This window comes from Callorhinus ursinus, unplaced genomic scaffold (genome assembly GCF_003265705.2).
Source record: "Callorhinus ursinus isolate GAN/ISIS: 27379988/994484 unplaced genomic scaffold, GSC_fseal_2.0 scaffold4, whole genome shotgun sequence".
Classification (NCBI taxonomy): Eukaryota; Metazoa; Chordata; class Mammalia; order Carnivora; family Otariidae; genus Callorhinus; species Callorhinus ursinus.
In genome coordinates this window covers 76366536-76392841 of record NW_027397066.1, presented here as the reverse complement: position 1 = coordinate 76392841, position 26306 = coordinate 76366536, and the positions used below count along the sequence as shown (strand labels likewise).

The 26306-nt window shown below is 35.1% G+C and overlaps 1 protein-coding gene across 5 annotated transcripts in view; it reads right to left on the bottom strand.

The window, feature by feature from the left end:
* GRID2 (glutamate ionotropic receptor delta type subunit 2) overlaps window positions 1-26306 on the bottom strand; it is a 1442323-nt gene that overhangs the window by 347562 nt on the left and 1068455 nt on the right. For all 5 annotated transcript variants that reach the window (XM_073891966.1, XM_073891967.1, XM_025873456.2 and 2 more), the window contains exon 9: window positions 24374-24475. In XM_073891966.1, the coding sequence (XP_073748067.1) occupies window positions 24374-24475 (102 nt within the window). The remainder of the gene's footprint in view (window positions 1-24373; window positions 24476-26306) is intronic.

Below are 26306 nucleotides of genomic sequence, written 5' to 3'. Positions count from 1 at the left end.
GTGAAAAATGCAATCCTGGCAGAAAACAGTCTGATTCCATTTTCGTAACATTCATAAACAGGTAAGTTAACAGTGTATTTAAGGATTTACATGCAGGTGGAGATACAATAAAGAAAATGAAAGAAGTGATCACCTCTGGGTGACTAGCTCTGAGATGCTGGGAAGGATATGATCAGAAAGATGCACAAGAAAAACTGGCTCCTTTGGTCATGACAGCATTCTATTTTTTGATCTGGACAGTGGTTGCCTGGTTGTTACTTTATTTTTCATTAATTAATGGTCTGAGCTTTTTTCTGTATGGGTGTTATAATGCAATATAAACAAAAATAAGGAGAAAGTACGTTAAGTGAGACCAGATAATGGAGGGCACTGAAGCCATATTAAGGTTTTTGCCTTTTATTTGGCAGGAAACTGGAACTTTGTGGAAGGGAAACAGCATAATCAGAAAGTAATTTTGAGAGCAGAGTATAGAATGAATTGTGGCAGAAGCAAGGTCTAAGGGTCCTTTGCAACAACGCAGATGAATGACAGGAGATTATAGCCTGTGCCTATTTAACATATATTTCCAAAGCATATACAGGTGTCTTTGAGTCTTCTATTATACAGATGGTGGGGTGAGGGGGTGGGGGAAGAGGGAATAAATGATAAAATCTTGCCTTTAAAATTCATTTTTCAGCAATTAGTTTCAAAGAGTATTAATAGAACAGAGTTCAAGCTGGTGAAAACCTGTCTGCCTATTAAGAGAAAACAAATTGCAGATTTCGATTTGCTGATCATTTGGATGACAGATTCTCTAAAAACAATCCTCAGCAACTGGAATAAACAAAGCTTTCACAGAATGCTTGTAGTTTATCAATCTAACTGCATTAGCATGAGGATCCACAGACCTACTTGTAGAAAAGAGTATTTCAGTGGTTTGATAATTTTCATATTAGCAAGGATTTATTCACATCACTTGTTGGGTTTTTAGATAATAACTTCATAATTCTGAATTTGTATTCAGTCACTTAAAAAATCTCATGCTAATTGCTTAGTTGATTTACAACACTGTTTGCCACTTGCAGATTTTGTAGTTAATTCCCATATTTTAATAACTATGCAATATTGTTTGCTAGTGATAGAGTTGGAAAAAAGCATCTGACATTTCTGATAGGTACAAGCGACAAGCTCTATTGCTGAGGCTTTACTGAGAGCTGTTTATAGAGGTTTTAATAGACACAACTTCACAGAACACCAGGATGGCCAAAACTAGGAATGAGTCACTAGAAATTCCTTACAATTCTGCTCACACGTGCAGCTCAAAGACATTTAAAAGGGAACAAAAATATTTCTTAATGGCCTGCTTAAATTTTTTTCCCCCCATAAAACATGCTCCTGCCTGAAGCAAACAAGAGTTGTCTTTATGCACAGTGTGAGCTTGTATTTTGCTTAGGGATGACACATTCCACTTTCATATGGGCAAAACTAATGACCACCATTCTGCTTGCAAAAGCATCATTATTTTTTATAGACAACATATGAACATTTGAAACTTCTCTAAGTTACAAAGGCTAATGGTATGGAATATATTATTAAAAACATATCAAGATACCAGGATAGTAAAACAAACATGAACAACATCTACAGAGGAATAAGCAATCTGGGTAGTGTAAAGGAAAAGAGTATCTGAGTTGCATGGAGAAAAGAAAAGCAGCCACAGGGCTATGCAATGAAAATGTCTTTAAAGAAGCTTTTGCAAAAACATTTTATGGAGGAGCAAATATTTAGAAAATATGCATTAAACGTATCTTTCAAAATCCTTGCTGAAGTATTTTTGTCATTCAACGTTCAAGTTATAAATCATAGAAGTAACTTTAAAAAGCCATTCTAGGGATGCCTGGGTGACTCAGTTGGTTAAGTGCCTGCCTTCAGCTCAGGTCATGATCCCAGGGTCCTGGGATCGAGCCCCACATCGGGCTCCCTGCTCAGCGGGGAGCCTGCTTCTCCCTCTACCTGCTGCTCCCCCTACTTGTGTTTGCTCTCTCTCTCTCTCTGACAAATAAATAAAATCTTAAAAAAAAAAGCCATTCTAACTTCCTAAAACCGTATCTTATTGCTTCTGATTCCTATTTTGTAAGCAATTATTTAAATGACAAAAAATACTTTAAATTGAACATAAAGTTAAGGTTATTAGTATGCAAAGTAATTCATTTTAAAAATGAAATATTTGATTTTATACATTGCTTTCAAATCATGAAATGGTTACATCTTAGTGCCTTACAGCTAAATGGAGAGTGGCAAAATGAAACAAAAAATGTTCATTTTGGTTTCATGAGAATCTGAAAGAAATATAGAATGTGGTAACTGGGAACACAAAGTTACCAAGGACAATACGCAATCACAACAATCTTAAATACATTAATTCTCATTTATTGATTTTCCCTAGCATGCATTTGAAAATACATTTTAGGAGACTAAGATTTTATGGACCATATGATTGTCATATATAAACTTAGAAATACCAGACTCTCAGTTTGCTTTCTGACTGCTAGATAATATTTTTTGTTTGTTTGTTTGGCCCAAGTCTTCATTATTTTGCTCAACTTAACACCTAAGTGAATAGCCATATGCTAGAGTCAATTCTGTTCTATAAATATTGTTAAAAGTTTACTAGGTGCAGAGTACATCATAAGTGCAGTTATCCCAAGAAAAAGTATCAAAGAACATGTTTTGAGATATAGCATATTGCAGCTGTAAGAAGTGAGTGGCTATACCAAATGTGAGAAGTCTACAAAAATATTAAACTGAAGGACTTGGTAACATTTGACTTCAGAATGATGATATTTACAAACTCTCTGGTTGATATATCATGTTCTTGTTAAAATATTGCCAAGAACAGTAAGGTTAATAAATGTCAGCAAAACCTTATGATAAGACTCCTTTTTCATTAGGATATAAAAGCATTTAATAAATGCAAACTAACTCCAATTAAATATCAGAATATAGTGAAAGCCATATAAAATTAAGCTCAGAATGTTTATGACTAGTGTTTTGTTTGTTTTGTTTTTTGAGAGAGAGAGCATGAGAATGAGCAGGGTTGTGGAGAGGGGCGGAGAGAGAATCTTAAGCAGGCACACCCAGCATGGAGTAGGGTGCAGGGCTCCATCTCACAACCCTGAGATCATGACCTCAGCTGAAATCAAGACTCAGATGCTTTAACCAGCTGAGCCACTCAGGCACCCCTGGCTAGTGGTATTTTTAACCAAAATAATATTACTTCAGGAAAACAGCAGAAATTCGGATTTTTATTTAGTCATTCAAAAGAGTGTTAATGCTGGGCATACACTAAGAATATGATAGTGAATAAAGCAAACAAGAAACAGACATGTCTATCCTTCTAGACCTACATCATAATGGGAGCGATAGACAATAAATAAAGTATTATATATGTTATGTCAGATGGTGATAAGTACTGCACGGGAAAATTAATCAAATAATGAGAACAAAAAGCGTATGAGAAAAGGCAGTACCTTCAATCAGGAAGAGCCTCTATGGAAAGAGCATTCCAGACTGAAAAAAAGAGTAAGTGCAAATCTTTCAGGCAGGCATTTCTCTGACATGTTGGAGAGACAGAGGGACACTAGTATGTCAGGAATCTAGGGAGCTAGAGTCAGATAGGAAATGTCTGAGAAGTGATGGGTGTGTGTCAGACGGAACCTAAACAGGGCCTTTAAACTCGTAATGACTTTAGCTGTTAATTCCACTGAGATGGGCAGCCAGTTGGGTTCTGAGCAGGGGAAGGACAGTTTACTAGACAGTAGACAGTTACTATTGACAATTGATTGGAAGGAACAAGACAGAAGCTAGGAGATCAATTACGAGTCCTTTGCAGTCAACCGGAAGTGAGCTGATCATAACTTGGTAGGAAAATGGATTTGATGAGAAGAAACTGGATTGTCAGTAACTCTTGAAGGTACAGCTGATGGGATTCAAGGATATACTGAACGTGAGGTTGTAAGTATTTAGTGAGGAGTGATGTAATGCTATACCATACATCCTAGAGACCCTCAGTGGAGGCGTCAGTCTTCAGAAAAGTATGGACTTCTGAGACCCTCCACGAATGTTTTTTTGTTTGGGGTATGTATCACAATTCTATTAAATGAATTAAAACTTTCAATCAGTAGACTAAAGTCCTCAAGGTGAATGTTCAATTTGGAATCAAAGGTACTATTTTGTAAAAACCTAGAATCCTGAATACAAAATTAATATACACATTCAAATTTAATAGAAGAAAGCATGGAAATTTGTACTTTCTTTTTTTTCCTGCATATTTGTGACTCATATAGTCAGTTAAAAGGGAAATTATACTTATTGGAAGCAATTGCAATCATTAAAATTATCATCTTTAAGATTATATTTTAAAGGGACAAAATTCAATAGCAAACACTGAGGGTGAACTATTTATTTTTGTTCTCTTAATACACCTTTGGAAAATACAAAAATTAAAATAAATGAGTTATTTTATTTATTGCTCATCAGATTGACAAAGATGAAAAAAGAATGTTAATGTTTATCAACAAGCATGTGAAGAAACAGGCCTTTTTATACACCACTTATGTGAGTTAAAATTGCAACAGCTTTTCAAGAAAACAAATTCACAGTAGGATGGCAAATGTCTTCAAATTTTCATATTATTTCTTCTGGTAATTTTACATCTGAGAGGGTAATCATAAATAAGCACAAGTATGTATCTAAAAGAATGTTCATGGCAACTTCTGCAGTGAGAACTTGAAAACAAAGGAGATGCTCAACAATTACAGATTGTTTTTTTTTAAAAAGTATCTGTGTGATCAACGAATACACAGCACATTCAGTCATCAACCTCAGTGTCTCCGACCCCTGGCACCTAGCCCTCTGCTCAGAGCTGGGCCACAGTTTGTTTTCTTAAACCAAGAATAACATTTTTTAAGTTTGGGATTGGTTTGTTTTTGTTAGTCTTCTAGAGAGATTAAGAATATCACTCTAAAAGCATTGCTTTCATTTGCATTCCCATATATTTCAGTGAACGAGAAAGAAAAATGTTGAGTTTCAGTTGCCATGTTGGGAATTATATACAAGGGTGGATAAATTAATGGAAGTTTGAAGCACGTATAAAGATAATTCATCAAGTAGCTGGGGGGGCAGATATTGATCACATCTGCTGTATAAAATCTATTTATTTACATTAAGAATATTCATGAATATATTGCTAAATAGGAAGGAAATGTACAAAACTACCTGTGAGTGTGTGTGTCTTAATTCAAGGTATAACAAACCACCATGAACTAAGTGGCTTAAACAATACTTATTTGGCACAGTTCTGGAGGCTAGGAAGTTCGAGATCAAGGTGTCAGTAGATTTAGTGTCTAATGAGGGGCTTGGTTGCCCCACCTCACTTGGCAGAGACCAGAGAGATCATCATTCTTGTGTCTCTTCTTATGAGGACTCCTCTCTCATGCCCTATTTGCTCTCAAAGCCCTCACCTAAAAATACCATCACACTGGGGATTAAGCTTCCACCCATGAAGTTTCAGTCCATAGCAGTATGTGGTTTAAAATTTGAAAAATAATGATAGCAGTAATAATAGTAACAAACATCTGTATACGACTTACTATATGCTGGGCATTTTTCAAATGCTTTTTGTATATTTATGCCCAATAGCCCTGTGAGTTTAGAATTATAATTATCTCCATTAATATGGGTAAAGTAACTTAGTTTTGTTTAGCTAGTGACAGACACTAAAATTGGTAAGTTTTTGATGGAGGAATTATGAATGATTTGTTGTTAACTTTTGTTTTTCACATTTTCTAAGTTTTTGTCATTGAATATATAATACTTACCTCAACACTTGTTTGATAAATCAGTCTAAAGTGTGAGGGAAAGGCCAGGGTTAGAAATAAAAATTTGTTTATAACTTCCAAGAAAGTAAATGAAGTCATTTAGCATTGAGGTATAGCCAAGAGTCAAAAATGGAATCCTGGAAGAAGAGACCCCAGTGAAGGAGGCAGAAGGAATAGAGAAGTCAGAAGACAATCAGGAGACCCTGCTGGAGGACTCAAGAGGGGACAGGGTTTCAAGGAGTAAGTTGGCAGTGGATTCTAATGTAGGTAATAGGTTAACCTGAAAACATCCATCTCATTTGTCAAGTACAAGATCATGACGACCTTTTGAAAAGCACTTTCTTTGGAGAAGTCAAAATAGAAGCCCAATTTCAGTGGTTGGAAAATTAAAAAAGTGAAGGGGAGACAGAACTAGTCTGAGACACTGACATGAGAAAGAATTAGTAGAATAAAGTGAGCTCAGGGTCAAAAGAATGTTTTTTTGCTCAAAACATACTTCAGGCGAAGGGAGGAAGCCAATAAAAAATACCAACAATAATGAAAAGCTTGCGTGTGAGGCCTGGGCTCACCCTTATCACTTGACATTCATCACCTCACAGAGTTCTTGGAATACTTTGGTACTGTTATTGCCATTTTATAAATGGGAGAACTGAAGTTTGGGAATCGAATAGATAAATAATGTGCCTGAGCTCACAAACTAGTGAGAAAGATTGATATTTGAATCCGGTGTTGTCTGATACTAAAGTATATATTCTTAACTATTTTTTAAAAAGATTTTATTTATTTATTTGACAGAGAGAGACACGGCGAGAGAGGGAACACAAGCAGGGGGAGTGGGAGAGGGAGAAGCAGGCTTCCCGCAGAGCAGGGAGCCTGATGTGGGGCTCGATCCCAGGACCCTGGGATCACGACATGAGCCGAAGGCAGATGCTTAACGAATGAGCCACCCAGGCGCCCCTATATTCTTAACTATTAATTTAGACTGCCTTCATCAGCATTCGGGTGTGTTCACAGGCTTGAGATATGAGGAACAAGGTGCAGAAACTACATGGCAGGTACCAGAAAAAAAAAAACAAAACAACAACAGTCTTTTAACACATGGTGGTGTCTCAATCAATCAATCAATCAATCAATCAATCTCTTTCTCTCTCCCTCTCTCTCTTTTTTTCCGCACTCTATATCCTCAAATTCCTTTTTATTTCTAAAGTAATTTATACATTCTTCTTCTGATTCACACTTCAACATTAGTCAGCATATTGAAGGGAATCACAGTTTTAGCACAAAGATTATTTTAAAGTGAAAACATTTAAAATCTTATTTGAACTTCCCTTATCTGACTAAAGCAGAGCCTCCTGAAAGTGTAAATGCCACTAACCCTCCTCCAAGGGAGTTTCCTGCAAATTCCAGGAAGAAGACTTCTCAGTCCGTTTAGCATTAAACAAACAATAGAACCTTCCATACTTTCCTTTTGGAAGCAATAACCCCTTGTTTATCTGCCTACTGCACGTTAATGCACAGGCTCTCAAACATTCAAACTTGAGAGGTTAGAGGAAAAGTTTTTCTCCCAACAGTCTCAAGCCTTTTTTTCTGAACAAAGATGATCTCTTCCCTAAAAGGAGATCTGGAGAGAACAAGGTACCTAATAATTTCACTAAGCCCACTCTACACCCTCTGTAGAAAATACACTCACTTTTTCTGCCACTGGCCTGCCTGATCTAAGGTTTTAAGAATAAGGTGACAGGTTTTCTATTTCTAGTGAGCTGAATGCTTTCTGAAGGATGTACCTTTTTCTTTTGATTTTATTACGAAGCACAGTGGGAAACTTAAAAGAAAAGATCTCCTGCATAGAGGGCAGAAACATAACAGCAGAAAGCAGAAAGGTGCTGATATTGAAAAACAAGAAACAAATCTGTGGGGATTTACAAAATGTAGAGAAGTCTGAACTTTTAGCTACAAAGACGACATTCTATGTTCCACAAATTAATAAGCATATAAAGATTACCTGAAAGGTTATTAAAATTAATAATAAGGCATATAAAAATGACCTCTGTGCCAGCCCTTATCAGGACTGTGGATACGAATTACAGTTTTGAATTAATTATGGGGACACATATTAAGGAATTAGAGGTAGGTTCTGATAATTACTGGAAAATGTAAAGTTGTAGAAAAGTTTTTTTTTTTCATTGCTATATTTTATTACATAATAAATCAGAATACTTAGTCTAAACCAGCCCTGACACTTCTGTCTGTGAGATCCTTCACTGGATGGAGCAAAAGTCACTGAGGAATATCAAAAAATAACATTGGTCCTATTTATTCTTGCATTCCTCAAGGAGATACTCTAGCTGTGTTCCCAAATGTAATATTATGTGTATTAAAATGCATCTTAGTTCTTGGAGTTGATAACCAAAGGTCATTCTTAAAATCTGAAAGGACTAATAAAACAAAGGTGAGATATTTTTCAAACTCTTTGCTCTGGATGAGTGATATCACTTTTTTATTCTCCTTGACTTTTAAAAAAGTAAAAGACCTTGCTTTCAAATGCTAATTGGTTGCTTCTTTATTCCCCCAGAGACTTCAGACCATTTTGCTTCAAATCTTCATTTTCTCGAGTGCTTTATTGACCATGGTCTTGGAGATTACATGTAGTTCAGAACAACATACAGCTTATTATTTTTAAGTGAACTGTGGAGCACATTATTCTACATAAGAACCAATGGGGAACAATTGGTTTGAACATTCCATTTTCCCATTTCAAATGTCATGCCATTAGCAATGGTTAAAAATAAAAAAGAGAGAGAGAAGAAAAATTAAAAAAAAACACCCTTAAAATCTACCTAAGACATAAAAAAAAATCTACCCAAGAAAAAAATCCTTAAAAAATATAAAGTTCATTTTCTCCCGCTAACTTCCATCACCCAGAGTACCTGAAATTCCTTGCTAAAAGATTTCAAACAAGCAAGAATCACAAGTTCTGTGCAGTTTTCAGCATGATGGCTTTTTTGTTACCGGGTTAAAATAATTAGTACACAGTTTACGTGGAGATGCTATGAAACAACACCTTACAACCCAAACCGCTTTGTATTTCAACTGATCATTAAAAAACCCAAGGGGTGTATTCTGAACCAGTATGCATTTGCCTTCCTTTCCTTGACCAATTTTTGCATTTCTGGGACCTCCATGCAGTATGGTGGTTCTCTCCTTGACTGACTCCTACCTCCCTAGAGAGAGCTGAATTTTAGTAGCTGTTTGTGTTCAAGAAGCTGACAGATGAGTAAACTATTCCCATGTTGAATGCTTATCGGAGGTATCTCTTTTCATTTCAATCTACCCTAGAATCCCATTTAGTGCAACGGATGGTGATTTGATAAACAGTCCCCTATTGGTCGAAACCTGTTCCTATTTCTGTGAAAGAATCTGAATCCCACTTGAGGTCTAGCTTCCTCGCTGCCATCCAACTCCATGGCTCTTTGAGAGGCACTGGGAAAGCACACTAGGTTTTCTCAAAATGTATTTCCTTTGTAAAGAGAAATCTAATTATTGCATTTTACTTCAAAACCGTTTTTCCCTACTGATTGGGAAGATTTCTAAAACAAAAGCAAAGACAACTTCCTGTGACTTTTTTTTTTTTTTGCATCTGTTTACCCAAGGCTAATTTAGGTCAGCAATAAAACAGCAACAACATCAATGTGCTACTGAAGTTCGGAGGTGGCAGATGAATATGCATCTTCCTAATAAAAAGCTGGACCTTTTGAGAGGTCAGGGCAACATTTAAGACAACAAAATAGCAAGATACATGGGACTATCCCACTTCACATCTATATAAGTTATATTTTAAATATCTATTAATTGCTACATAATTCAAAGATCAACATGCTTTTCATATATCCTTTTAAAGTCTTGGTAGAATAAGATCCCCTCCCCTCAAGGTGAAATCTTTCTCAAAAGTCTCTACATCATACATGAGTTCTGGGACTTGATCTGCTTCCTGTCGTTCTTTGTCTAGCTTTGCAAAGTTTCTCTGTATGAATTTACAACCTATTACTCAGACAAGACTTAAAATTTCTGCAAGTATTCTCCTTGATAGCTCCCTCTTTTCCAGAACACATTCTTAAATTGCCAACCACCTTAGCCTTCCCAAACTTAGATCTCTAATTTCAAACTCAGGGAGGCTGATAAGCTCTGTTTTGGATCTATATCCCTGTGCCTCCAGTATGGAAATTGCCCCACCAGCCAGAAATCTGGGGTGATTGTTGGGATCATTTAGTTGTCTCCAACCTCTTAGCCATCAAAATCCTTTTTTACCTGCTAACCAATGGTTGAAAGTTTTTTCCATTCTTTGCTCAGTTTTCTAGTTGTTTAAAACAAGGGATTTAGTCTAGCACTTGTTACTCCATCATGGGTGGTTAGGGAGTCAGACAAACACAAATTCAATGCTTATTTTTACCATACAGATAACCTGAAGAAGTTATTTAATTAGCTCTAAGTCTCAGTCATATCACAACAGTGCAGATAAGAATCTTGAGGGCTCCATGAAGACAGGAGATTTTAAAATACCAAGAATAAGATTTATTAGTAAGTGTGCTCTAAGGGTTAGCTGGTAACATTATCAATAAGCTTTAATGATTATTAATTCATTAATAGAATCCTTTATAGCTCCAAAGAGTAAAATCTATATCAGAAACAACTCTCTGTTTTTTATTCTTTTTATTTTTATTCATCTTTTTATTTTTATACCCATGTTCATTTCTGAGGAATTGTATATAGGACTGGTTTTGTGTTTGTTGTAACTATGCTAAAACTATTTATTGGTGAAAGATAACTTAAGACTTCAAGGTCACCTTAACATGTAGTTTCTTTCAGATACAGTGGTATAAAACCATTTGCAAAGTAAAGTATAATACAGTTCATATAATTTTGGTTAGAATACTGCAGAAGTTATGGAAGTTAATATAGACCCATGCTGTCTACATCTTTGAATTTGCAAATGACTCTATCAATATCTAAATATCCAGAGACAAGCAGTAAATCTATTTTTCAGAAGTAAATTATATAACACATCTCTGAAATATTTATTCATTGTTTAGTCCAAGAATTCAGGTTTCAGCTTCCAAAAGGAAAAACATTAGGTCATGCATGGTTACCTCGTGCAGTAGAGATCCTCACACATGTCTGCATGACAACTATCATCTTAAGACTTGGTGTGATGAGAAAGAATAAGACATCGTCAAGCCATTGTCATGCATCAGTTCTCATGATGATTTTATTCAGTCAGCACTGAAGTGAACACATATTCCAGTGTTGCTATAAATTACATCGTTTGCATGGGCCATCATTTGCATATAATCCTCAAGTGTTTGTTTACAAAAATCACCTTTTTCCCTTTTCTCTCACATAAAATGAGTACAATCAGCAGAAGAGACAACAAAATATGTAGACAATACAGAGATATGTTTACTGATTACACTGTTTCGATAACAAAAATGAGAACTATTTTATCTAAACTTCAGGCTAGATCAGAGTTGTAATGATGATATCTTTAACTTGTTGATGCATATTATCTAAGTTATACCATGCTAACCTCACTTTCACAAACAAATTTCTAACTGGAGCTCTTAAAAAAGAATACCTTACACACAGGCTGCTGGAATTTTCTGCATTTCAATTTCATTCATTTCAGGTAATATTCCTATTTACTTATAGGATACTTTAAATTCTTGATGTCTGCATACTTTTGCATATATTCTTTACATTGTTGAATATCCCTTCCCTTTTATCTATGCCTCGATAATCCTTGCTCATCTTTCAAAACTACTTTGTGCCATTCTTTAAGCCTCTCCCACTGCCCTACCCATAAGTTAGATGCCTCTTTTATGTTTTCTCTTAACACCCTGCGCATAATGAGAACACACACACACACACACACACACACACACACACGTATGTACACTTCCTATGTGCCAGACTGTTACAAGTCCTTTGTTCTTTGCATGCATTAATTCCTTTAATTTCCATTGCGGCTCTATGTGGTAGATAGTAATATTATTTCCACTTTACAGATGAAGAAATAGAATCATAGAGAGTTGGAGAACTGGGAATTTCAATACAATCCAGTTCCATACTGTTCTTTTTTAATAACTTCATTTAGATATAATTCACATACCATATAATTCACTCATTCATAGTGTTCACAGTCAATGGCATCAGTATATTCACAGACATGCTACCATCACTGCAATCAGTTTTAGAACATTATTCCCCAAAGAAATCTAGCTCCCATTAGCCATCACCTCCCAACTCCCTAATCTTCTCCAGCCTTTTTTTTTTTTTAAGATAGTTTTTGTTGTTGTTGTTGTTGTTTTAAAGATTTTACTTATGTATTTGACAGAGAGAGACACAGTGAGAGAGGGAACACAAGCAGGGGGAGTGGGAGAGGGAGAAGCAGGCTTCTGGCGGAGCAGGGAGCCCGATGAGGGGCTCCATCCCAGGACCCCGGGATCATGACCTGAGCCGAAGGCAGATGCTTAACAAATGAGCCACCCAGGTGTCCCATTTTTTTTTTTTTAAGATTTTATTTATTTATTTGACAGAGAGAGACAGCGGGAGAGGGAACACATGCAGGGGGAGTGGGAGAGGGAGAAGCAGACTCTCCACTGAGCAGGGACTTGATCCCAGGACTCTGGGATCATGACCTGAGTGGAAGGCAGATGCTTAATGACTGAGCCACCCAGGCGCCCCTAATCTTCTCCAGCCTTAATCTCTAATCTACTTTCTATGCCTATATGTTTGCCTATTCTTGACAGTCACATAGGTGGAATCATATGATATGTTATCTATTGTAACTGATATCTTTCACTTAGCATGAAGTTTTCAAGGTTGACACATGTACAATGTTATCCGTGCTTCATTTTATTTTATTGCAAAACTATATTCCATCTTATGGGTATACTGCTTTTTATTTATTCATTCGCCAGTTGATGAACATTTGGGTTGTTTCCATTTTTGTTTTTCCTATTATCAATAAAGCTATGAATATCTGTGTACAAGTTTTTGTGTGGACATATGTTTTCATTTCTCCTGGGACTATATCTAGAGTGGCATTTCTGATTTCTGAGTCGTATAGTAACTCTGTATTTAACCATTTGAGGAACTGCCAAACTGTTTTCTGAAGCAGCCACACTATTTTACCAGCAATGTATGGGGTTCCAATTTCTCCACAACCTTGTCAACAGTCACTATTATCTGTCCTTTTGATGTATAACCATCCTAGAGGGTGTGAAGTGCTAGTTCATTAGAGTTTTGATTTGCATTTCCATGATGGCAAATAATTTTGGAAACCTTTTCATGTGCTTATTGACCATTTATATCCCTTCTCTGAAAAACTGTCTGTTGAGATCCTTTGTCCATTCTTAATTGGTTTATTTTTCTTCTTCATATCGAGTTATTCCAAGTTTATTATTTATATTTACTAAACACAAGTCCCTTATCAGAAATGTGATTTGCAAATATTTTCTACCAAGCCATGGGTTGTCTTTTCCCTTTTTTTGATTCTGTCCTTTGAGGCATAAATGTTTTTAATTTTGATGAAATCCAACATTTTAATTTTTTTTGATTGCTTGTGCGTCAAGTGTCATATTTAAGAGTCTATTCCCAAAATAAAGTTACAAAGATTTACACCTACGTTTTCTTCTAACCGTTGTATAGGTTTAACTCTTACATTTGAGTCTATGATCCATTTGGAGTTTTGGGATTTTTTTGTTTGTTTTTTTGTTTTTTTAAGTAGGCTCCATGACCAGTGTGGAGTCCAATGTGGGGCTTGAACTCACAACCCTGAGATCAAGACCTGAGCTAAGATCAAGAGTCAGACACTTAACCGACTGAGCTACCCAGGCAACCCTGCAGTTAATTTCTATATATGGTTTGAAGTAGGGGTCTGAATTCATTCTTTTGCATGTGGGTGCCTACTTGTATCTGCATGATTTTTGAAAAGACTCTTCTTTCCCCATTGAATGGTTTTGACACTCTTGTTTAAAATCAATTAACCATGGGTATATGGCTTAATTCTGGTCTCTCAGTTCTATTCCACTGATCTAAATGTCTATCTTTAACCAATATGAAGCTATCTTGATTACTGTAGCTTTTTAGTAAGTTATGAAATTAAGAGGTGTCAGTGTTCCAACTTTGTTCTTTTTTAAGACTTTCTGTTGTTGCCTTTTTTCCTCCTACACTGGTCCTATTACATTTCCACATGAATTTTAGAATCAACTGGTTAATTATGGCAAAAAAAAAGCTAGAATTTTGATAAGGATTTCACTGAATATGTAGATCCATTTGGACACTATTCCCATCTTAATAATATTGAGTCTTCCAATCCATCACCACAAAATCTCTCTCCATTTATTCAGGACTTTTTAAATTCCTTTCAACTATGTTCCATAGCATTCAGTGTACAAAAATTGCAGTTATTTTGTTTATTCCTAATTATTTTGTTCTTTTTGATATATTTAAATGGAAATGCTTTGTTAATTTCCTTTTCAGATTTTTTTCATTGCTAGTATAAAAAATATGCAATTGATTTTTTTGTACATTGAGCTTGTACCTTGCAAAATTGTTGAACTCATTTATTAAATCTAATAGTGTGTGTGTATATGTGTGTATATACATGCTTTAGGGTTTTCTATATGTAGATCATGTCATTTATAAATAGAGAAAGTTTTACGTCCTCCTTTTTAATCTCATTCCTTTTATTTAATTTCCTTGCCTAATTGTGCTGACTAAAATCTCCAGTACAGTGTTGAATAGAAATAGTGATAACCGACATCCTTGTCTTGTTACTGACCTTAGAAGAGGGAGCTTTCCATTTTTTCACCAGTAATAGGAGATTAGCTGTTGAGTTTTGTACCGATGGTCTTCCTCAAGTTGAGGAAATTCCTTTCTATTACCAGATTGTTGAGTGTTTATCATAAAATAGTATTGAATTCTATTAAATCCTTTTTCTACATCTGTTGAGATGATCATGTGGCTTCATTCCTTTTTTTATTAATATGGTATAGGACATTGGTTTTCATATGTTGAACCAAACTTGTATTCCTAGGATAAATTCCACTTGGTCATGGTGAGTAATCCTTTTTATATGCTCCTATATTCAGTTTGCTAGCATTTTGTTGAGGATGTTTGTGTCCATATAGATATTGTGGCATAGTCATTATAACCATTAAGCTCCATGAATTACTGGCTGATTGCTTTATTGTTTTCAATAAAACAATTCATTTGTTTGAACAAAATAAATTTTTGATAGGGGTTATTTTTGAGGTCAGCCTTTAAAAATTTTTATGATCCCAGGAAGGCTATTTGTAACTATCACTTTCCCTGGTTTTCACTGGTGAACTAGTTGGCTTATGATTTAGCTTGTTGCTCTAAATTTAGAGGAGACTTTGGCATAACTTCCTTATACTGTTTCAGATAATTGGAGGATACTTATGTCTTCTCTTTTCTTATGGACTGTCTCTTCCCCATTTTCTGTATGCCCTTAGACAAATTTCCAGACTTCAAAAGTTTTATTTATTTGTTATTTATTTACTCAATGTTTTGGTTATTTGGTTATTTGTAGGTTCATGAAGACCTCACTCTGCCAACTTGAAGGTAGAACTCCTCCAGGGCCTATGTTTTTCACCACACTGCTATGCTGTGTACTTCCAATGTAGTATTTATGACATAGCACTTATTGTATTTTATTGCAACTTCCATTTATTTTATGTAACATCCACTGGAGACTTCCCCAGCCAGAGCTTCCATTTTTGTCTGAAGCCCTGAACCAAACTGTATTATTTATAAACTCTTCCAAAGGAGCCCTCTTCAGACATTGCTGTGGGAGCTACCAGAGCTTGCCACCTCCCGGCTGTGAGTACCTGTCCAGTGGAGCCTCTTGTCGAGCTTACTCTCTCGGCCCCTAACTTTGCCTCTAGTCTCAGGAGACTGATAGGCTGAGACCTCATGAAAGCTTAAACCTCTATGGGGGTTCAAAATGCTGAAGGTTTTCAAGTAGCAAAAACTGGGACTATGTCCTTAGCAAAAAACTGAGGACAATGAATTTCAGGGCTATTACTGGTATTTTCTTAGTAATTTATTAATATATAATCTATTTGAAGCTAACCTGGAATCAAACACAATTCTTAGGAGACAATATAATTAGATACACAGACTTTCAGAAATTTTTAAAGTTTATAATTAGGGGCATTTTTTTATCCTCAGGTATTTTTTTGTTGTTGTTGCTGCTCATTTTTCCTCTAGAAAGCCCCAGCTTCACTAGCAGGAGAGTTGTGGTGGCTCTCATTAGCAGGTTTTCAAATTAAGGTAACAGTAACGAGGCCTAAAAGTCATGATTCTGCAATTTATGTGTCTTTGTCTGCCTTGGGGTCCTATAAATAATTTCCCACAAAAATCTGAAGATTGATGACAATGATTATTATATTTTTGTGATCACTCTTGCTCATTTTTTCTTTTCTTCAGTTTACACATCACTGTTCTACTGCAGAGACAATATATCTTCTATTTTAAGGACACTGTGTACTTTGCTAACTGCTCTCACATAGTTTAACCTATTTACCCATAAAAACCCATTTGATCTCACTAAAAGCCAGTTTCATTATTTCCCTTTTATGGACAGAAAAACTGAGGTTCAAAATAGCTCCTTGGTTTCCACAAGTTCAGTGATCTACTAAGTAGAAAAGCTGAAACTTGAACTGACACCTTTTGACTGTTAAGGCCAGAACTCTGCAGTACGTGCCCAATGCTTTGTGTGAGTGTTTGAGGAGAGAAGACCAGGTGGAGAAAAGTCAATGAAATAGGCTAACGTACTTCCAGTAAGAAAATTAATCACATTTTATTTACTCCTTTGTTATAATGTATCTCCAGAAGAAACTAAGTGTATTCCTTGATCTTATACTGACATACATAAATTACTATTTCTAAACTTGATGCATTCTTGCATATTGTACAAATTGAGAATCTGTTGGTTACATATTAGCCATAATGGCCCTTAACATTAAAAAAAACCCAGTTTTATTTATTTGTATTTAATATAAGGAGATTAAATAAATTTCCAAAGAGGCACAATCCAAGAGAAAAGAAGAGGTAGGTTTTTTCTATTTGGATTGCTCTTTCCTTAGAAGATCATGAACTATACAATTGTACTCTATTTTGCTTTTTTTCTCTTTATTCATTATCCTGATTATGTCTAATTCTATACATTCCACAGATTGGGAAAATGAATTATGAAATATCAATAAATTGGAAATGAAAATATTGTGCAAAGAGCGCTAACAATGACTGCCTCCAAGACCAAGAGAATATCAAATGATTCAATATTATTTGTAACTTCTTGTCATATATGATGTTGCTATTTCATAAGATGAATGATCCTTGATGTTTTGAGTTAAAGATTTTTACTTTACCTTAAAAGCATATAGTTATTTGAACACATTGTAAGTGGGTTAAGTCATTTCCTAGTGTCAATTCTGTCAAAATATTTAGTAGATTTGAGTCTTTTGATTTTTGAAAATAATTCTTTACATTCTTTGTATTTAACACTGAGTCTAAATGTAAAATTTTAAGTGTCAGATCAAACCTATAGAGTTTATGGGACAAGAGTTGGTCAAATATCATATAGATTATATGACTATATTCCTACTGATTTTGGACTTTAATAATCTAATAATATAACATGGGTTTTATTTATGTGCAACTAGCTTGTTGCCCACATCCTGTCTCCATCTTCCACCCTCCAAGTTTTTCTCCAAGTTTTTTCTATGAGACATCTAGGACATACATAACAATCCTTCACATTTTGAGAGCTACACCTCAGGTAGTTCTCTGTCAGGGAAACATTTCCTTATATTCCCAGTTTAGCTATTCATTAGTGCCTCTATTTAGATGTTGTCAATATTCCCAGTAGATGTCATATTCTATGCAATGATCATGCTATTTTGTTATCTCTGCATCCTTAGCACCTAGCACAATGCCTAGCTAGGGAGGACGCTGAATCAATAATGCTGGGTTAATATATTGGTGAATGGTTGGAAAGACTAAGGAGACACATTTGGAACACTGAATAGGGTGGGCACTAGGACATGGTTATCTGAGGAAACAGAGAGGTAGCAGATATCCACTCCTACCTCCCTCACGAGAAAGTGAGCAGAGGGAGGGAATTCTGGCAGAAGGACTAAATAGCATAGAAATCTACAAAAACTGAACACTGTGCTTTTTCAGCCATTTAGGCTTTGACTGGTGAGAGTGATGGACCCAGCCCTGGTGATTTTGGAGCTCTGGGAAGTCTGAGAAACCCAGGTGTTCTTCAGAAGGGAACAGTGAAAAACAGGAAGCTTAGTGACTTGTTCAAGATGTAAATAAAACAGATAAAGGAGTCTCCAGCATTCCAACAAAACTGTCTGATTGATTCAGCAAGGTGTAATAAAGGGGAAAAGATTCAGGAATGAAATCCCATGCTGAAAAAAGAATACCTGTCACTCTAGGCTATCCTTTGCCATCTCTCTTGGAAATTTGGAGTTAGTGAAATGGAAACCAAAGAATGAGGAATCTTAAGACCACGTATTTATAGTCTGGCCTATTCACAGACATAGTCTTATGTCCAACCTGTTCTTATTTTTGTGTAATTATATATAGAGGTTTTTTTTTTTTTTCCTTTTTCTTTCCTTTTTTTCTTTTCCTCTCCCTCTACTTCTCCCTCCCCTGCCCCACCACACACACACCCCTTCAGGCTATCTGAATATTTTTATTTGTTCCTTTAACAAATATTTACTGATCTGCTTTTATATACCAGGCATTATAAGTGAAATCAACTTTGTGTCTTATTGTTACAGTTTAGAGGGAGAATATAACATTAATGAAATTACTACCAAAAAAACCCCAAAAAACAAAAAAGAGTTACAAGAGTTCTGAATGAAAGGACATAGTGAAATAAGGAATTAAATTCTCCTGTAAAGCCATGAAGTCAGTCCTAGATGTCACTGCTGAGATTAGATCATAAAAATCGTGTGATGTCTGTCCTTCTCTATTTCTATGTATTTCTCTCAATTTTATCATTCTTTTTCAGCCTCTATGAAATGTATTTAATTCTAACTCGTTCATACGCAGGTTCTATTTTCTGATAGAGAACTTAATAATTTTGATAAAATTGTTTATGTAGAGCTCCTGGAAAGCAAAGACTACATCTTATTTTTCTTTGCCTTTCTGGAATTTAGGACAATGTTTAGCTTATGACATAGGCTCAATAAATAGTTGAGTCAAGGCTAATGGTTTAGGTCATTTTACCTTTCTCTGATCTCAGATAAAATGTAAATTTTCACAGGGAAATAAGGCCTGCTGAAAACTAAATTCCAAGAAGTGAGACTAATAATAAGGAAATATTTTAGGAAAAGGAAATTACTCTCAAAATGACAACTCAGTTGGCAGCTACCTTCTTATGGTGAGCTGCTTGGGGAAACTTACCTTCTCTCAACACATAGTTTGGACTTTGTTTTATGTGGTATTTCTTTAAGATAAGCTCCCTTTGTTTATTTTAAACATTTATCTTTCTATGATTTTAATGATAGTTTTAGTTTAGATAGTAATTTTTAAATTGCTATTACAGTCCTTTTTCTTTTTAAACTGGCTTCATATCCTAATGTTATTTCTTTTCTTTTGGAAGTATTCCTTAAAATAGTCTCTCTCTTTATGATGGCTTCTTGCCCAGATTAGTTTAATTCAACTTTCCAGGAATATCCATTAACTTAATTAATTTTATAAAAATACCCTCCATATATTATTTAATCTAAAATATTTTCAATTATAAAATGCACAATTGTTTTTCCTACCACTAATAAAGATAAAATATGCTGCCAAATATAATTGCAAGGAACCATTAATTAGCTGAAAGACATATCCTGATTTCACAGATATTAAAATGTTAAAAATTGTATAGTTTCGAATTTATAAAATACAGAAAAATCACTATCACAGCTTTACCATAAATTTCCAATCATACGTTTATACAAAGTTTTAAAATTATTTCTATGGTAATGGCAAAGGAATACTGTGTTGCATACTTACTATAGGACAATGGTATTGCATTTTTTTTTTCACCAAAAATATTCCGAGAGCTTTAGAAGGTGCTAAATGGAATGGAACTCCCAAAAGTCAGTATCTTTGTCTGTTTTGTATGTACCCCAAGCATCTAGAAGAAGGCACTCAATAAATATTTCTCAAATGAATTTATGAGTGAATTCATGTTTCATTAGAGATGTCATGTGTCTGTTTTAAGCAAAACCAAATCAAGCAAATAATAATTATTAATCAGTGAGTTCCTTATAAATGCCAGTTTATGTTTTCAGATATCTTGTACAGCATAGCTTCCTTCTCAAGCCTTACTTTTCACTTGTTGCCAACCTCTTTCTGCTACATTTTTATAAGTATTATAATGATATTTGTGACTCAGTCATGTTTGCAACAACTTTTTGTGAACTACCATGAAAAAACTGAATGACATAATAGGTCATTTATAGCTATCCATAGTTGCCTTACTTCAGAAGTTAAAAGGAAAAAACAAATCTTAATAAGTGCCTTGTAGTAATACACTTGGTCCACTCAGTAAAAAGTAGAGATTAGTGGGCCAAATATAAAAATAAAAAGTTTAGAAAAAGGACTAAGCTTGTGCGGTCTGAATTTTATTCTCATTCCATCTTCTCCTCCATTTCTAAGACATTTATGTAGCTTTGGAGATGGCTGAGTATAAAGTTATCCATATGTAATGCTGTTTAGAAAAATGCTCCTAAGCTATCAATCCCATAAATTTGGAAACCTCACATCTCAATAGTTATATTTAATTTAAGCCTAACATGAGTTCATTCTGATTCTTAAGGGAGAATATCAGAGAGGCTAAGGACATGGCCTCTGGAACCCAAATCTCTGGGCTTGAAACTTATCTCTAGCTGTTATTAGCTATATGGTCATGGAAATTTAGTGAACATTTTTGTGCCCTATTTTCATCTTTCTAATGTCATTGATACATCTCTTGTAGGGTTTTTATAAGGACTAAATAACACTTGTAAACTTTTTAACAGGTCCTTTCAAATAGTAGATGCTAGTGTTGGTTTTTCCCTGTTTCCCCTCTGGATCCACTGTGCTCTTCACTGCCCTGCTTTGTGTCCTGGCACGCTGACCTGCATGGTGTTCCTTACTTGGGCTCCCTTGCCCCCAAGACTTCTAGTTAGATTTTCACCTGGAGACAATGAAGGGATGGAAAGACAGGAGTGAAACTGACATAACTCTTCTCTCCACTTCTTCACTGCCTGATTGTAGTTTGACAGTGACTTTCTCCACCCTCTTCCTGTATGGAAATTCACAGCTACTATTGAATGGCCTCTCTCCCATGGTTCTAGCTATTGCCAAATCTTAGTACTACTCCCTCTCCCTCCCCATCAGACTTCAGGGTAGTCAAGACTTGCTGTGCACTTAGGCCCTGATGCATCAACACCTCTTGTTGATTCCTTTAACCCTATTTATATCCTTGTTAATAATCCCTTTATTTGACTCTCCTTAATTAATCATTTGTGTGTACCATTTATTTTCCCATCATAAACGGTATGGTGCTGAATTATTTAGTTTAAAATAAGTATCAGAATATTTCTTTCAAGTCAATGAAATATCATTCATAGTGATAGGAATGGGGGTTTCAAAACTTAGGTAAAGAAAATCAATTTTATTAACCTGTGTGTCATTATAGCATAAATGTCCCCAGCACTAAAGGAGGTGTGTGTAGAACTGGGACTAGATTGCAGTTAGGATGGAATAAAGACTGAGACGTCCCCTCAGGGCTTTACACATGAACCCTCCTCTTCCTTCTTGATAGCGTTGGAGGCAAGTTCGTGGAATACAAGGAAGTGGTGTTCATGTGGCCAAAACAAGTTCAATATAAACCAAATCTAAGTTTCAGGCTTTAGCGGGCGTCAAGATTTTGGAGCCGCTGGGTGGGTCGAGGGGAGAGTCATTCTTAGCAGAAGCCTGCAAGGCCACGTAAGTAAGACCTAGACCTGGAAGAGTACTTGTAGGAAGGAAATAAATAAGAAGGTCATGGCCGGTTTCCATTCAAACAGGAATTACAGGAAGAAACAGTAAGCCTCCAAAATTATTAAGTACAATGGCTACATATCGTGGGAGTGTAATAAGTGTAAGGCCTCTTTACATACTGATAAAGCCACACCTCCTCACAGAAGACCTGGGGAAGCATTGTTTCCCTATATCCACTCACTAACATGTTTGGGATCTGGGCAGGGTTGAGCTTACAGGACACGGAGGCCATTATGAGTCATGAAGGTGAGACTGGGGCATGAACACATTACCACTGCATGAAGCAATACCATTTTATGCATAGCAATCATTTTGTTCAGCCTGGAAATGAATTTAAAATAATTTGCCATATGCAGTTTTCCCAATAAAACTCAATGTCATCTTATTCAGAGTAAAGAATTTTTAGCCCTCAAACCAAATAAAATCCTATAGATACCTCAGTTCTCACACTTATCACAGTAGGGGTAGAGAGAGCATAATATAATGTTAAGAGGGAAGAGGTTAAGAGGTCTGGAGTCAGTTCGACTTCCTGGATTTGAATCCTAACTCTCTCTGCTACTTACTATCAGTATATCCTCCACATTTTTTTTTTTTTATCCAACCGACCTCTGGATGTCCCAGTTTCCTCTTCCTCATCCTTGGAATCAGAAAAGTATCTATTTCTTGGAAATACTGTTTAAGGACTAAAAAAACAAGACAGGCAAATAACTTCATAAAGTACCTGGCATATAGTAAGTATTTAATAGTTCTTGCCTGGTTTTCTTTTTGTATGTGCATTTCCCAACAAGATTCTATGTGTACCTTGAGGTATGAATATACCTATAAGATGAAGACATATACCTACATAATAGGTATATAATGTAATAATGTAATAGGTATAGGTATTATTCATTTTATATCCATTACCAAGTCTATCATACAGTAAAGTATTAAATAAATATTTGCTTAGTGACTAAATGAGGTTAGCTTGCCTTAGGAATATGAATCTCAATGACAAAAACAATGTATATATATTGTTTTTATTGAAGTTGTCTCCTGAGATTCCATGTTAATCACTAGAGAGGATACTATTAATAGTTCACTGCACTTTAAATGTCTGTCTTTTTTTTTTTTAATATTAGCACATCAGTGCAGATGCATATCCACAGCCTTGGGTACATACAGAAGCACCATCACATTCAAGTTGTCAAGTATTCATAATTTAATTATTTGCCAAAAAAGTAAAAATCTTACCAAATAATAACTAAGAATAAATTATAGGTACCAAAAATAGGGACTAGACTACTCATTTGAATATACTCTTACAGCGAATAATACAGATCTTTTTTTTAACAATGAAATTATGTTGAGTCCACTTAATTTGTATTAAACAATGTATAAGGGGCAGCCATTGCTGTTATAAACTTTGCTAGATATTCAATTGGCAGCAATTAAAAAAAAAGACTGGTTTCTTCCACCTACCTACTAATTCTGCAATTTATTCAGCCTGTAGAAAATACTTTTTCAAATTTAAAAACAAGTAGCCTTTTCTAAAGAAAAATGAAGTTAACAACTATGGACATTTTGAAACTGACTATAAAGTAGCATAAGCCTAAACTCATAGAAATAGCAAGGGAGAATGCATATTTTCCTGCTTTGTGGCTATTTAGACAGCATCCATTTGAGTATTTTCTTGTTAAAAAAGATTTCTATTAACATGTAATTTTATATGCCTTTTAGAAGAGAAAATAATAATATAGAGAATAATGATAATAGTTACCTTTCGATTTTCTAAGTAAATGTAATTGTATAATTATATTTATAATTGTATAATTCCATTTAATATTCACAGAATCTAGATGGTAAGCTTCATAAAGACAAAATCATATCTATCCATTTCTTTATTCATCAGTGGTCCCCAGTAGTCAGCACTGAGCTTGAATACAGTTGATTCTCAATAAATATTTATTAAACAATTGTATGATCTTTCCTTTGAAGTAGGTTCTTGCTAGAAAAACATTGTTTTAGTCTACCAATGTTTGAGTATTATTAAATGTACTACATTTGGTCAACTCTACCCTTGTTTGGCATGGTTACTCTTATTTATGCATACTTACAGTGACAGAATACCTGAGGCAGACCTTTACTTTATCATGTATAGCAAACTGGGACTAAAGTGTCTCAGAAAGTTACTGACAAAAGCACTGTAATTAAAAGTAAAGCCTGTAAAAATCTGATTCTGATCCATAGAAATTGAAGGTTGGAAAATATGACCATTAAACTTATCTTTGAAAGCATAGTCAGGATTTGTTAAAAGTTCTTTTAAGATTATGGCATCACTTAATAAAACATAAAGAAATGAAGGATAAAGTAACTTCTAGAAGCCAGAACCACAAGGCTCAGATCAGACTTACCAGAACAGTCACCACACGTAGAACCACTCCACGCATGTTATTCTCTAGTTTCTTGTCAGTCAGTGACCCATTCAGCCCTGTGACAGGATTCCAGCACCCAAGCTGAAAGGTAAAATAGGTTGGTCACTTTCCTGCCTGAAGAACAGTCCAATCACCTATGCAAAAGTCTTTCAGAAAACTGTGTGATATCTCTTGGAATAACTGGTATAGGAAGGGTCCTGCGCAAGTTTTCTTTTTTAATAGCAAATGAAGCAATCAGAAATTCCATTTCCTGCTTTTAAAAATCATTATATGGCATATGACAGCATCCAATATGCTTTAGGAGACTCTACTAAGGACATAGACTTAATTAGGAGTTACAATACACCAATAACTTAGTCCCTGTAATGCACTAATTGGAAAAATAATAGTGCATATAATTCTAGTATAATGTCTGTTCTTAATATATCAATTATTGCACAAGTTAGATTTTCTTATAGTTTCAATGGTTTTAATTAGATATTATGCTGCCTTTATTGGAAAAAAAACTGCATAATGTAAGATTTTTAATACAGTTAGAAGAATTTCTGCTTTTATTTGAGGGGGAAAATCATGTATATGGCTTTGTTGTTTTCAAGTATTCACAGTACATACAACAATATAATTTGCCTTTTTTGTCAGTGCTATCAATTTCCTTGGAGTATTTTGGCAGCACCCTTTCCCTTAAAGTCTTGCGATGATTCACTGCTCTTTACACTCCAAATACTGGTTAAATTTTACATCCTCACGTAGTTCTTATCTCTTCAGCTCAGGTCGTGATCTCCAAATATCCAAATCTGAGGGCTACCAGTTTTAAAATTGCTGCCCATAAATCACAACAGGATAAAAACTGATGATTCTCAATTCAGAAATAAGTAGAAAAAAAGAGATCTTGTGACTTGAATTAGCAGATGACCCAAGGAACAAAGCTGCAAAGAGAATGCTGTAATGCACATCTTGGGAAGAAATGCCATGCTATCAGTTCTGATACTAGATCCATGAGCCTTCACTTTTGGGAACCTATTCCATATCTGCATGCTTTAAAAATGTAACAGACCTTTCCTCATATTTGGAGACTGCTCTGCTTGACTGAATGGCTTATAGGGGCACCTGGTTATTTGTGCTGCTTCCTCCTGAAGACTGATTGATTTCCTTGCATTGCATTTTGTTTGTGGCTTCCAAAGTTGGCAACATACTGGCAAGTCTCCTTCACAAATAACAGATTCAGGTGCTTCCTATTAAAACTCAAGTTTCTCTTTGAGTCCCCAAGAGGTGTTTAATTAAGAAACCTAAAATATACACAATATATCTTAAGAGAAGGGATGTCACAATATAAACAAAAAGCCAGCTTTCTCTGTATTAAAACAATTTGGAAAGGGCTGCTAATTGTAGGTTTCAACTATAAAAGCACATTAAATTCATATAATGATATGCCATTCTTAGTTACCTAAAAAGTCTAATTAGAACTTAGATCCAATTAGCAAATCCAAATGTGTTGAAAGTCTAATTATCAGAGATAGTGTAGTCCTCTTGCCCAATTTAAAACCTTATAAAATTTCTTTTGAGCTTTTGTTCTCTTCCCAGGTCAACCAAAGTCTATGCTCAATTACATTCCTTGATGTGCACTTTTTCAAAAAGATTTTATTTTCTTAGACTAAATTAATACTGGTGGAAAAGGTGATTTATGACATTAAATGAAGACCTACTACACTATCCACCTTTTATAGTTCTATTACTTAATTCTAAGCTTAATGAATAGCTTTTAGGACATCATGTTGTTTAAGGTAAATATGGCTAAGTTACCAAAGTAAATACAAGGATTTCTTTTTTTGTCTTCCTTGGTGAATCTACTGTCAGTTTGCCTAAATAAATGACATCTATTAATGCCAACTTGACCATAGCATTTTGGTGATTG